A 13,912-nucleotide genomic window follows, 5' to 3' on the forward strand; every position below is an offset into this window, starting at 1 on the left:
TTGTTTGTCTGATTGCTGTGGCCAGGACCTCTAATACTACATTGAATAAAAGTGGTGAGAGTGGGCATCCTTGTCTTGTTCCAGATTTTAGAGGGAAGACTTTCAGCTTTTCCCATGGAGTATTATATTTGCTGTGGGTTTGTCACCAATGGCTTTTATTATGTTATGTTCCTTCTATACACACTTTGGTAAGAGTTTTTATCATGAATGGATGTTGGACTTTGTCAAATGTGTTTTCTGTATCGAGATGATGTGGTTTTTGAATTTTCTTTTGTTAATGTAGTTGATTGATTTGCCTATGTTGAACCATCCTTGTGAACTTGGGATGAATACCACTTCATTGTGGTGTATGATCTTTTTTATATGTTGTTGGATTTGGTTGGCTAAAATTTTGTTGAGTTTTTTTACATCTATATTCATCAAAGACATTGGCCTACAATTTTCTTTTTTGGTAATATCTTCGGTTTTGGTATTAGGATGATGGTGGCTTCCTAGAATGTATTTGGCAGTATTCCTTCTTCTTAAACCTTTTGGAAAAGTTTAAGAAGGATGAGTATAAGTTCTTCTTTGTATGTTTGGTAGATTTTGCCTGGGAAGCCACTTGGTCCTGGACTTTTGTTTGTAGGGAGTGTTTTTATTACATACTCAATTTCATTTCTAGTTATCAGTCTGTTCAATTAAGCTGTTTCTTCTTGATTCAGTTTTGGTGTGCTGTCTCTAGAAAGTTGTCCATTTCTTCTGGGGTGTCAAATTTGTTGGCATATAATTGATAGTATTTTCTTATGGTTTTTTGTATTTCTGCAATATCTGTTGAGGTTTCTCTTTTTTCATTTCTTATTTTGTTTGAGTTCTTTCTCTCTTCTTGGTGAGTCTGGCCAGAGATTTGTCAATTTTGTTTACCCTTTCAAAGAACCAGCCCAGCTCTTGGTTTATTTTTTTTCTATTGTTTTTTGAAGCTCTCACTTTATTGATTTTCTCTCTGATCTTTATGATTTCCTTCCTTCTGTTGACTTTCACTTTTGTTTGTTCTTTTTCTAATTGTTTTAGGTGGTGGGTCAAGTTGTTGATCTGAGATTTTTCTTTTTTGAGGAAGGCCTGTATCACTATGAACTTCCCTCTAAGCACTGCTTTTGTGGCATCCCATAGATTTTGAATGGTTGTGTTTTTGTTATCATTTGCCTTGAGGTTTTTTTTTTTTTTTTTGCTTTTTAGGTCCCTAGGTGTGGCATAGGGAAGTTCCCAGGCTAGGGGTCAAATTGGAGCTGTGGCTGCTGGCCTACGCCATAGCCACAGCAATGTGAGATCCAAGCCGTGTCTGCGACCTGTACCACAGCTCACGGCAACGCCAGATCCTTAACCCACTGAGGCCAGGGATTCAACTGCATCCTCATGGATGCTAGTCAGATTCTGTCTTTTCCATTCGCATGAAATATCTTTTTCCATCCCCTTTCAATTTACATGTGTCCTTTGTCCTAAGGTGGGTCTCTTGTAGGCAGCATACTGTGGGCTCTTTTATCCAGTCTGCCACTCTTAATGTCTTTTGGTCGGAGCATTCACTCCATTAAGGTCATTATTGATATTTACTTATTTATTGCCACTTTAAACCTTATTTTCCAGTTGATTCTGTTTCCTTGTTCCTTTTTTTTTTTGGTTGAATGATTTTGTCTTATTTTATGCTCATGTCCTCTTAGTGTTTGTGATGTATTGTGTGTAATGCAGATACTTTTGAAAGGAACTAGGAAGTATAAGGAGACAAGAAAAATTAGAAAATACATTTGCAGAGACACAAGCTGAATTAAAGGCACTGAAGAGCAGAATGAATTAGTGACTTGGAGGAGAGAATAATGGAAATCACCGCCTGTTTTTGTAAGTAATGTTTTCTTGGTATTGTCTAGGGTGGCTCTTATGTGGGTGGCAGAGTTGAGTATCTTCAATAGAGTATTGTCGCTTGTACAGCTGAAAATCTGTATTCACTGGCCCTTTACAGAAAGTTTGCCAAGCCTTCCTCTAAGCCTCACAGCTGCCGCCTTGAAGGTGTGGTCTTTGCCATAATGAATCAGCATAGCGGTAACAGGCAGAACTGTCCATTACTCGTGAAGTGGAACAGGGAGAGGTCTCAGAATATTCAGCTGCAGCCAATTAGTTTCCTTTGTCCAGCCCACCGGGGCCTTGCCTGCATGTCCCCAGATGCATCCTTGTAACTCAGAAGCTGCAACTCAACTCGTGGACGTGTCTGCGGTTTCTCTGCCACATCTGTTTACCTGGTCAGATGTGACACGGGTGGGGACGTGTTGCTGGGGCAGGGGTGGGGTCCCTGGTGTGGTGGGCTCTCTGCTTGCTGACAACTGCACACAGCAGGGCCACCCACAGAGGCTTAGGCAGAGCTTGGTTTTGCAGACCCAGCAAGTACTAGGGAAGTTTTATCAAGAGGGGAGCTGAAATCTTCTAGAGAATGGAACTCTCTTACCAGAGCTATGGGAGGAACTATCTCCGTGTCCTTTTACTGTAATGATGAAGCTTGGAATGAGGAGGGGGACTGGCAGAAAACTGGGTCACATGAGGTGAAAAGAGTCAATCACCTTTTCTCCATTCCACAGAGCGCCCCCCCCCCTTTTCTTTTTAGGGCCGCACCTGAGGCATAAGGAAGTTCCCAGGGTAAGGGCTGAATTGGAGCTACATCCACCAGTCTACACCACGGCCACAGCAACGCAGGATTCAAGCTGCATCTGTGACCTACACTACAGTTCATGGCAATGCCGGATCCTTAACCCCCTGAGTGAGGCCAGGTAGTGAACCCACATCCTCATTGATACTAGCCAGGTTCTTAACCCACTAAGCCACAATGGGAACTCCCTCAGACTTTTTAATCAGGGAAAAAAAGACAAAATACTCCATTCTAACAGTTCCCTGTTTTATTGCAATACATCAGAGTCTGGTTAATATTAAGTGATACCAACATAAAGTATTGGTGACAGTCTTGTTACATTTTTGACTGTCCCACCTTAAATATTTCTGTGCAAAAGAATCCACACCATTGTTTGGTAGCAGAGAATCTCTTATAAAGTTCCCTAAGACATCGAGGGGATCAAACCAAACAAAATGAAATGAGTGATAAGAGGCCAAAGCAGTTTCTTTTCCCCTTCCATACACACTTATTTGTCAGCATTATATTCTAAACAACAACAAAAAAAAATGATTACACCCAGGCCATGCAAAACTGTACAATAATATTACAATGAGAAAAAACCCTAAAAAATTTATAAATGATATTACACTATCAAATAAAAAGGCAGGTCATTTTGTTGTCAGGAAATTCCAAGGCTGATTTGTTTTCATCCATTCCCCCGGTGAATGAAATGGTTTCCGTGGGTAAAGGCCGTCCCTGGGGAGGAGGAGGTGCCTGGCCAGGGCTGGCATGGGGCAGAGCGCTGGCTGAAGTGAGGCCCTTGAGAGGAGCAGGACTCTGTGGAGAACTCTGGACTTGGTAAGAAAGTCCTGGTAAGACAGGTTTAAAGATGGGCCCAATGCAGTGCCACGTGGCTTATCTAGTTAACTCAGGGGCTGGGCCAGGGAGCGGTGGGGAGTGGGGCGCCTGGCAGATGCGGGCGGCGGCAGAGTCTGACCACTGCTGAGAAGACGGTCCTGTGTCCAGAGAGTGGGTGCCGAGCTTTCCAAGGCTCTGCTTAGCTGGGGGATGAGTGCTCATGGCCAAAGGCCAGCAAACGGCCCTGCTGTACCTGGGGCTTGGGCATGACGGCCCACCCCACTCTGGCTTTGCTTTAATGATACCTGAGAGTCCATAGGAATGCAACTGGTCTTTCACAGAAGTAGATGTGGCCACTGAGGAACAAAACGACACGATTCTAACCATATGGAAGGCAGAAAGAGGCTGAGAGCCAGCTGGGGAATGACAGATTGCTGCTGTAAACATAACGGGAATTTCAGATTCTTCCCTGAAACCTGGGTACAAGAATTGCTTGGGAAGCTAGATGGGCCCTTTTCAGTTGTGTTTCATGGCCTTAAACTCTGCTTCTGGGAAAGAAGATAAATCACTAAGTGCAGGGGATGGGCGTGTGTGTGTGTGTGTACACACATAACTAAAGAAGGGAAATCTGCTTTAGCAATCGTTTTGCAAGGAGGAAGGCTTTTGTTTTTGGCAAAAAGAAATGTGTGTGTGTGTGTGAATGTATATATGTAATTTTATACACCCAAAGCACACAGCAAGATTAAATTAGAATTCAAGGGTAGACAACAAATTGGCTGAACAGTGATAGCACCATATACCAACACATCTAGACTGTGCCAGAAATGCCTCTCCGTTGATCTTCCTCTTTGACTGAGAAACGAGTCCCTGCTGCCGTATCCGCTCCTCTTTCACGTCCTGCTCGGAAACACAGGACGGCTTCGGACAGCAGAGACCACCACCTCTGTTCTGTGAGCTTCGTTCCTAGTGCCTCTGCCCGAGCATCGTGCTTTCTGTTTTCTCTAGAACCTATTTCCTAGCTTTTCAAGTGATTCTTTTCAGAAGCTAGTGGGATAAGCCCAGCAGAATGATCATTATCTTGGGAAACGACCCCCCCCAAACCCACTACTCTTGGCAGAGTCCCCCCCAAAGTCCTGCTGTTAGAAACGACTGTTTGGGGGCTGTGCTCTCACTGCTGGTGAGACGAGTCAGGTGACTGGGTGACATGTGGCTGGCCGTGAGCCTGAGCCGTGCTCTCATCTGCCCTGTTTGACTCACTGTGGTGGGGTCCAGACTTCAGGTACGGTTATACTTTGATCCCAAAGCCATCTTAACAAAAAAGCACCTCCAGGCAACAGAAACGTACTTGTCAAAGCTATAACCTAATGGCTTAGGGTGCTGTCCTGTGACCCTCAGCCCGGTGGGCCTCCTCCCAGAGGAGATGAGGGAGGCAGGAAGCGGGGAGGGGAAAGACGGGGGGAGGAGGGGGCTGCAGGGGAGGAGGGGAGCTGGTCTCGGGCCCTCAGCCCCTGGCTGGCTGGCTCCCTCCTCCCCCAGGAAGTGCCAAGTGTAGGAAGTGACCAGAGTCACGGCATCCCCATGGCTCTGGACACTGGATGCACGAAAGTACGTTCACGTGACACTTCTCTTCCAAAAGAAAAGGATCTAGAAGGTTAGAAATGCACAGGAATTGATACCCATCCAAAGGAAAACGTAAGCAGATCTAAGCAAGCACTGAGTTCAGTATGTTTAAATGTCAGGCCTGTTATCCTTTTAAAATTCTCTTTTGTAACATAGGACAATCTAGTCCCCACATAGCAGCCTGTCCTCCCTCGCTGACCCTCAGTCGCCTGTTCCAGAGCAGCACCGGCGTGGAACAGCCCAGCTCCCTGTGGCCCCTGCCGACCAGGAGGAAGAGGAGGTGAATTCGGGGCTGAAGGGACAGGGCCCAGACACTGACCTCAGACCAGCCCCCGCAGGAAAGCGCTGCCCTTGTGCTGCCCTTTGAAGGGGAGAGCAGAACATCTGTTTCTGTGTCTAAGAGAAATTTAGACAGAAAGTAAGCGAGGCAGATTCTCTTTACTTTCAAGAGATATTTTCAGTTCTCTTTCTCATGTGCTTTACTGGTGAAATGACTCTGGAGAAATGAAGTTCTGGTTCTGCATCTCATTTCCTTGTGGTAACTAAAACAGCAGGAATTCACATGGCGATGTGACTACAAGCCCGTAGAGCCACTGAGGGAGGAAGAGAACAGAAGGCCACGCTGGCCTGCCTGCCTGCCTGTGCCCGCCCGCCCGCCGGGCTCAACACGGCCGCTTCTCACCGCGTGAGGGGAAGAATATTTGGTTAAGGCTGTTCAAGTCCTTGCATTTGAGGTTTGAAATTATTTGGTCATTAAACCCTTTTTCCCAGGCTCATCTGAAGAAGCTCACACCCCTCCTCAAAACAGACTCCTCCCCGAGAAGCCAGCTTGGCTGCGGGACAGGTGCCTCAATGCGACTCAGGGAGAGGGCGAGGGGATCAGCCACGAAAAAAGCCCTTTTATGAGCCTTTTCAAGGACCTTCAGAAACAACCTCATTCCTGTGTCCTTTCAGATGGAAGGGATCCAGAAGGTGACAAAACTGCACTTTGACATTCATGGGCAGAAGATGCCAAAGTAGAGTAAGAAAGGAGAAGTAGGGTTCCAATTCCACTGCCAGGAAAGAAATGCCTTGGGTAGAAGTAGATTTGTCTTGTCATGATACTGCTGAAGAGGCTTCAAATGTCAGAAGTCTGGTTCCCCGGTCACACTCCAAACCAAAGAAACCAAAGCCTCTGAACGTTTCCTACGCTCCAGGTGACCGCGACCAGTGTGAGAAACGGCACCAAAGGAACCCTGCTCTCACTCTCCCTCTGCCAGTGTCAGCCTGAGGCCTTCCACGCTTTAAGTACTTGGTTGGAAAACAGACAAGAAACAACACATTTCTTTAAATTAAATGCGCTCTCTCATATACGCTACGCATCCATCTCTCGTTGAATGCAAGATGCTTTTTACTATATACATTCAGTATCTCATCTCTATATGTGTGTATTTACTTAAACTCTGCATTGTAGTAAAATATGCACTGCTTTGTGAATAGGGACTTACTGCCAACGACCTTCACTGTGGGGCTGAAGGGGCTGGGGTGCCGCCAGGGACCCACGGGCGGGCCCCGCGTGCTCTCTCCAGGCTGCAAGGAGACGCTACGGTGAAAACAATAGCTGTCTAATCTTACTCTTATCGCTTACATTTGTGTAATCTGTCTACTTAAGCTACCTTTTAGGGGAGGGTAAAATATTATGGAAAGCAACTCTAAGTGTATGAAATGAAATCAGTATTAATCTAAGCCGCTCGATGAAAGTCTGCCTTTACGGTTGTTGCTGTTAAGTCGAGGGGCGTGGATGCGAGTCCTAGAGTCAATTCCTGAATCCCTGCCCTGCCATGCCGCTGGTCCTGGGGTGTTCAGGCAGAGGTGGAGGAGGGGATGGAGGTGGGCGGAGGGGGCCCGGTGCTGCTGCTGCTCACGGGTCATGGGTCCCAGCTCCCGCGGTCGGTGCTCTCCAGGGAGAGGCTCTTGGTCTTTCGCGGCGACACCGGGCTGGGCGGGCTGCTCAGGTTGGAGCTGTTGGAAGCAGTGGAATGCCTCGGAGAATCGGAGTCCTGCAAGGCCCAGAGGCGGACATGAGCGAGGGGCGGGGCAGGGGGCTGCAGTCACCCTAGCCGCTTCCTGTCAGTAGGAAGCTCCTTTTCTTATTTTTTTGTGTCTTTTTGCCTTTTTCTAGGGCCGCACCCGCGGCATGTGGAGGTTCCCAGGCTAGGGGTTGAATGGGAGCTACAGCCGCCGGCCTACACCACAGCCACAGCAACTCGGGATCTGAGCCACGTCTGCGACCTATGCCACAGCTCAGGGCAACACGGGATCCTCAACCCACTGAGCACAGCCAGGGATCGAACCTGCAAACTCATGGTTCCTAGTTGGATTCTTTAACAGTCACAACGGGAACTCCAGAAGCCCCTTTTCTATATAACAAAGGTTCAGTTCCCCCCCATAGGTCTTTAGAAATATGAGTCATTGTCACAGCTACAGCTATTAGAAGTCTGAACATCTCCAGGAAAACCGCAGCGTCCAACCCCAGCGACCCGTCGGCCTTCCCCGCAGGCAGATCCCCGTGGCAACCGAGGCCAAGTTCAAGGTGGTGGTGCGGCTTTGGTAAGTGCACGAGCCCTTGGTTGTGCAGGCCTTCTCCAAACCCCCGTTCCCAGACAGAGCTGCCACCCCCACTGCACTCACCTCGCCGTCATAGTCTCTTGCCGGGGCGTCACTTCCTTGGTCCATGCCCCCCGAAGACAGCGAGCCCTCTGACGGCGAGGGCATCGGCTGCCGCTTTGCACTGTAGCTCCCTCCGGAGAATTCTCTCTTCAACGCGCTGCCGTTCTGCGCCGAGGACCCTGCGGCACAAGGTTCACCTACAACTTTATACGTGCAGGAGGGACGAGCCATCCTTCCCGCTGCCTGGGGCTCATCCTCCAGCGCAAAGCTCTTCACTGACGGACGGTGACCCTGACCCCCAAGCCCGGCCGGGAGCCCGCCGCCTGGAGCGCTCCTTCCCGCTCCGGGCCAGCGGTGGGCGGCTGGGCGAGTGGGCGGCACTGGCGGGCGCGGCTCTGTTCTCACTGGCAGTGTCCACGCAGTCAGTCCTTCAGGTCTCCGCCCACGTGCCACTGCCTTCGTCCCTCCTGCTCCCTGGACCTCACTTCTCTCCACCGCATGCGGATATGACGCTGTCATTATGAGCCTACCGTTCTTTTAACAGATGGATGGTCTGTGCCTCCCCAAGGCCCAGCTCAGAACCCGGCCTGCGACAGGTGCTTAAAACATATCAACTGAAGGATGAGGCCAAGGAGAGCAGTTCCCGGAAGTAAAGGCCGTGCCACCTGATGCTGCATAACTATTAACCTCTAGAGAATTTTCAAAAAAGAATATGAACAGAGAAGCATTTTTGTTCTACAGAGCAAAAAGTCTGCAATACAAAAATGAGGTGAGTTTCTTTAAAATCATATTCTCTTTTGTTCTTAGAGTTGAGGCTCATTCAAAGGGGACTAGCACCATTCAGGGCAGAAAAAGGAGGACCTGAGAAATCTTGGGGCATTTAAAACTCTGAGCATTTCCTACCATTCTTTAGCTCTCGCTTAAATTTTTTTTTTTTTTTTGTCTTTTCTAGGGCTGCACCCACAGCATATGGAGGTTCCCAGGCTAGGGGTCCAATCAGAGCTGTAGGTGCCGGCCTACACCACAGCCACAGCAACGTGGGATCTGAGCTGCGTCTGCAACCTATACCACAGCTCAGGGCAACGCCAGATCCTTAACCCACTGAGTCAGACCAGGGATCAAACCTTCGTCCTCATGGATGCCAAGTCGGGTTTGTTAACTGGTGAGCCATGACGGGAACTCCAAGTTTTTCCTTAAAAATGTTTTTGTCTTGGAGTGCCCGAGGTGACTCACCGGTTAACGAACCTGACTAGCATCCATGAGGATGTGGGTTTGATTCCTGGCCTCGCTCAGTGGGTTAAGGATCCCACGTTGCTGTGGCTGTGGCATAGGTTGGCGGCTCCAGCTCTGGTTTGACCCCTAGCCTGGGAACCTCCATAAAAAGACAATAAATAAATTAAAAAAAAAAAAAGACTGTGTTGAGGTTTTAGCACAACTGCAAGATACAGATTGTGACTATTTCAAATTTTCACTAGTGTAACTAACCCAGAGTTACTTTTTTTGACATTAAGAATTCACTGAAATTGTCCACGGAGGGCTGCTGAAAGCGTATGTGCTTCATGACCACCCCAATAGAGACGTCCTCGCGGATGAACAGGAGCCTGCCTGCTGAAGCCCTGTCCTCGCTCATCTCTGCCAGCCGCCTCCTAGTTTCAGCTTCCTTCCTGAACCCCTCAGCTGTGTCACCATAAATTACTGGTGCAGAGGTTACCAACACTGGGTGTTCACTGTCTATATTATGGAGCTTTAAAAATACCAGTGTCTGGGCCCCCACCCCAGACCATCAGCAGAATTCTTAACTCTCGAAAGCTTTTCTGATGACCCTTGAAAGCATCTCAGGTTGAGAACCGCTGATGAAACCGCATTCTCTGGGAGACCCGCTCCCTCCCAACACCCCATCCAGTTTCTAAGGTGCCTTTCGCTGGACTACACTGCTCTGCATTCATTGATGTGTACTCTTTACTTTTTTTAGGCGGCTTTTCTCTCTCCTTAGATTACAACCTATTTGGAGGCATAAATCTTTTTTTTTTATGATTTTTCTTATAAGTCCATAACTAGTTTAGTACTCAATTTAATAAAAGCTGGAAGTTACCTTAAAAAATGTTGTCAGTCTGAATATAAAATTCAGGAGTTTCCGTTGTGGCACAGCGGAAACGAATCTGACTAGGAGCCATGAGGTTGCGGGTTCGATCCCTGGCCTCGCTCAGTGGGTTAAGGATCCGGCGTTGCCATGAGCTATGGTGTATGTGGCAGATGAGGTTTGGATCTGGCACTGCTGTGGCTGTGGCATAGGCCAGCAGCTGTAGCTCTGATTCGACCCCTAGCCTAAGAACCTCCATATGCTGAGGTGCAACCCTAAAAAAAAAAAAAATCCAAACTGCCAGAGAGTTCTGCTGTTCTTACTACCTCTGTGACCTTAAGCAAGGTCTTTTATCTTTCTGAGTCTCAGTTTCCTTCATTTGTAAATTAGAAATAAATTCACCTTTATGGGATTTTTGTGGGAACAACGCGGCACGCAGCACATGGAGAATAAAACAGCAGAGGGAAGGTGTGTGACAGGGCTGCCCAGCCTCAGCGCAGTTACGGGCTCCTTCCTCAGTCCCGGGGCCACTTCTAGAAGAGATGACTTAACCCACCTCTGTGATTTACTTTTTTTTTTTTTTTTTTGTCTTTTGTTGTTGTTGCTATTTCTTGGGCCGCTTCTGCGGCATATGGAGGTTCCCAGGCTAGGGGTTGAATCGGAGCTGTAGCCACCGGCCTACGCCAGAGCCACAGCAACGCGGGATCCGAGCCGCGTCTGCAACCTACACCACAGCTCACGGCAACGCCGGATCGTTAACCCACTGAGCAAGGGCAGGGACGGAACCCGCAACCTCATGGTTCCTAGTCGGATTCGTTAACCACTGCGCCACGACGGGAACTCCTTTTTTTTTTTTTTTTAAAACTTTGGGTATGTTCCTTTTAGAGAAAAATTACACTCAACCACCCTGATCTTAAAACAACCAAGGCAGGGCTGTTTCGAATGAACAGCAAAAGGAACAATCTGAAAACTGTGGTCCCTGCTGACGGAGACCATATACTCAGAGGCTGGGCCCCATCCAGAGAGTTTTAGATAGTGCTGGGGGGTTTGGCCCTAACATGGGGGTGGGCGTGGGGGGTCCAGCTCTGCATGCCCTCTAGGAGAGCCTGCAGGCCCAGGGGTGAGCCCATCACGGTGAGAGTGGGTGGGGTGCAAGCACATGGGTTACACTCTCCCTGATTGAAGCCAGGTTCCCTCTGCCAAGGTTCTTCCCTACTTCAAACTCCACAGAGCGTCCTGTCGTGTTTTTAATAAAACAGCAAATGTCCTACCTTGGTCCCCATGTCCCCACTTGTTCTGGCCCTTGCCCGTCTCTTGAATATTTTCTCGCTCCCTCTCCTACCAGGAAGCCACTGTACCTCCTGATTCAACTAATCAAACTTGGGTCAGTGCAGCACAGCCCGAGGGAGGGAGCATGAGTTCCCTCATTATTCTAAGTGTGAGGAATTCATCCGCCACACCCGCCACCTGCTCCTGTTACTGGACCCTATCTATTCCCTGCATAGCATTTATCATCATAATTTATTAGTATTGCTCATCTGTCTCCCAGATGGACTGTCAACTCTAAAAAGACTCGGTGACCATGTTCTTAACAGCTGCCCTGGTGCCTCCCAGCCATGACCCAGCGAAGTCTGAGACGCTGTGCTGCCCGAGGGTTCCCGCGTGCTACCCTGTTGGAAGTGTCTTCCCGCAGCCGGGGCCACTTACTTGCTGAGAGGCCACTGCTGGCGCTCATGGAGCGACCGGGCTCAGGGCGGGACTTGGTGATGGATGGGATACTGACTGAGCCACTGAATGCTGTCCGACTTTGACTTTCCTGAGGCCGAGGGTTCTAAAATCAAGAGAGAAAGAAGAATTCTTCATCCAGAGAGAAAATGATTTTCTACAGAGCTGTCTACTTTTCACCCTCATTTCAAGAAATACAGTTGTCTTGAGCAGAGTGATCCAGAACACCAAACACCCCCACACCCACAAGTACTAACGCCCTAGCACAAGTAAACCTTATCCCAGTCAAGGCTAAGTGCTCATCTTTATACTTAGTGAAGTACTTAGCGACAAATACGAATTGTCTGCTGTTGTTGTAAGAACAGTAAGTCCAAGTTATATGGTTAGAAGTGACAGTAAATGTGGAATTACATGGACATCTGCAGATGCTGAAACAAAGCTTTGACCACGTATGAGGCTTTTATTGCTTAGGATAACTCAAGAGCAGCATAAGCCCATTTAGAAGAGTCACTGAAAAGTGCATCCTTCTCAAGAACACGTTCTGTGGTCCTGATACCAAACGTGCCCTTTTGCATGTTCCCATCCTAGTTACCAGGCAACCTTCCTGCCTCACGGACAGAGCAGCATATGAGGCACAAATATGATGCTTGTAACAATCACGGCCTGGGGGAAGTGATTCAACTTGGGAGTGTTGGTTTGAGAAGTTTTTCCATCGAATACTGAACAATAATTTCAGTGTCTAAAGCAGGAAGAAGAGGCATAGAGTATTTTGAAAGTCACGTACCCCTGGAGACCAGGTGTGTAGGACCAGCTGTCTGAACGTTGCCTCCTCAATGGCCCCAACCTTTTCACACCAGAGGGGTGCCAGGGCTGGTGCCCGAGAGGAGGTTACAGCAACACAACTAATGCAGAACTAACACCAGCAGTCAGGAAAACATGCACTAATATCTCTTGACAATCTCCAAATCATACATTTTAAAGAATCACATATACTGGCTGGCTGGCTGGTTCCAAATTCAAATTCAAATGGCTGCCATTTTGGTTCCTATATCAAATTTGCAAAGTCCATGTAATTCTTAATATGTTATTTGCTTAAAGCAAACATTTTTCCTCTAAGAAAATAAAAAATTTAAAACAGAACAAGGGCTAGCATTTCAACACCCACGCATAGGAGCAACCCTGTATGCCAGTGACATGCGTGCAGTGCAGCAAAGGAGAGCTCAAGAGAGACGGGGTATCAGTTTCAACCTTCAAACTTTTAGTGTTTTGCTTAAGGTGCCTTGATGTTGTCCTTTTCTATAAAACAAACCTGCCCTAGGAAAAAATGGTAAAAATTAAGCCTATAAAAATACCAGTGGTTTAGTAACACTGAATGGTGTAGTGATAAACAAATGATACACTGAAGGTATGCTCTGGAAAAAAAAAAAGAAGACAAAGCCCCAAACCTAACAGTTTATCATTCTTCAGCTGAAATTCAACCTCATTATAAAGCGATGCGAAAATTAAGCTAATGGTCCTTTTCCTGTACAAATATACATAAAACTTCCACCAGTAGTAAGTAGTGTTTCTACTTCTAATGACTTAAACAAATCTCCACCATCTTTTGCATCAAAAATTCTTGATTAATGATTCACATATACGACGTCCTCTAGAATCTACTCTCTGCAATCTGTTACGAAGCACACTAAGGTCTGGTTTATCTTAGTTAATCTTAACTTGTCAAATAAGATGTTTAATGTCAATGACAGTGACATTTAAAACATCATAATTTAGAATAATTTGGTAATACAAACAAAAATACAAAAACAAACTTCTCACCCTATAGCTAGTTTTCTTACTGGAAATTATGAAATATGAAATAAAAATGGATGCTATTATTTTTTAATCCAGCGAGTATTATGACACATGGATACTGTTCAAGTATTTTATTATCTGCAAAACAAACTTGAGAAAATGCTCCCGTGAAGTCAATATAGGCACATAGTCTTGATGGGAATATGGATATTCAGCTTGAACGGTCGCCAGTTCTCATCTGCAGAGCCACAAGCTACACAGATGCAAGGCTGTGTGCACGGGACCAAGGGCAGGTGCCATGGTCACCAGGATGCTGCTCATTCTGTATTTTTTTCCTCTCCTTGTTTTATCTTGGATCCTGGTTGGAATTAAAAGCATATCAGCACCTCAAAGATCAGTAAGACTATTTGGTGATTTTTTTCCTGTTATTCATTGATACTATTATATTTTATACTTTGGAGATTTCTTAGCTCTATAAGAAGAGGTTTATTGTAGATAGAAGGCCTGTGGACAGGCCATACTACAGACTTTAATGTCACTAAATATAAAAAATTTCTCTG

At 46.9% G+C, this 13,912-nt stretch overlaps 1 protein-coding gene across 21 annotated transcripts in view; it reads right to left on the minus strand.

Annotated features, from left to right (window-relative positions):
- Positions 2,898 to 13,912, minus strand: part of CDC42BPA (CDC42 binding protein kinase alpha) — a 291,711-nt gene continuing 280,696 nt past the window's right edge. For all 21 annotated transcript variants that reach the window (XR_002336229.1, XM_021064438.1, XM_021064431.1 and 18 more), the window contains 3 exons: positions 11,541 to 11,664; positions 7,775 to 7,932; positions 2,898 to 7,143 (listed from right to left, as the gene is read on the minus strand). Coding sequence is in view for 20 of the 21 variants with exons in the window: in XM_021064438.1 (XP_020920097.1) it covers positions 7,012 to 7,143; positions 7,775 to 7,932; positions 11,541 to 11,664 (414 nt within the window). In the remaining variant the exon portion in view is untranslated. The remainder of the gene's footprint in view (positions 7,144 to 7,774; positions 7,933 to 11,540; positions 11,665 to 13,912) is intronic.

This window comes from Sus scrofa, chromosome 10, assembly GCF_000003025.6.
Source record: "Sus scrofa isolate TJ Tabasco breed Duroc chromosome 10, Sscrofa11.1, whole genome shotgun sequence".
NCBI classification, from domain to species: domain Eukaryota; kingdom Metazoa; phylum Chordata; class Mammalia; order Artiodactyla; family Suidae; genus Sus; species Sus scrofa.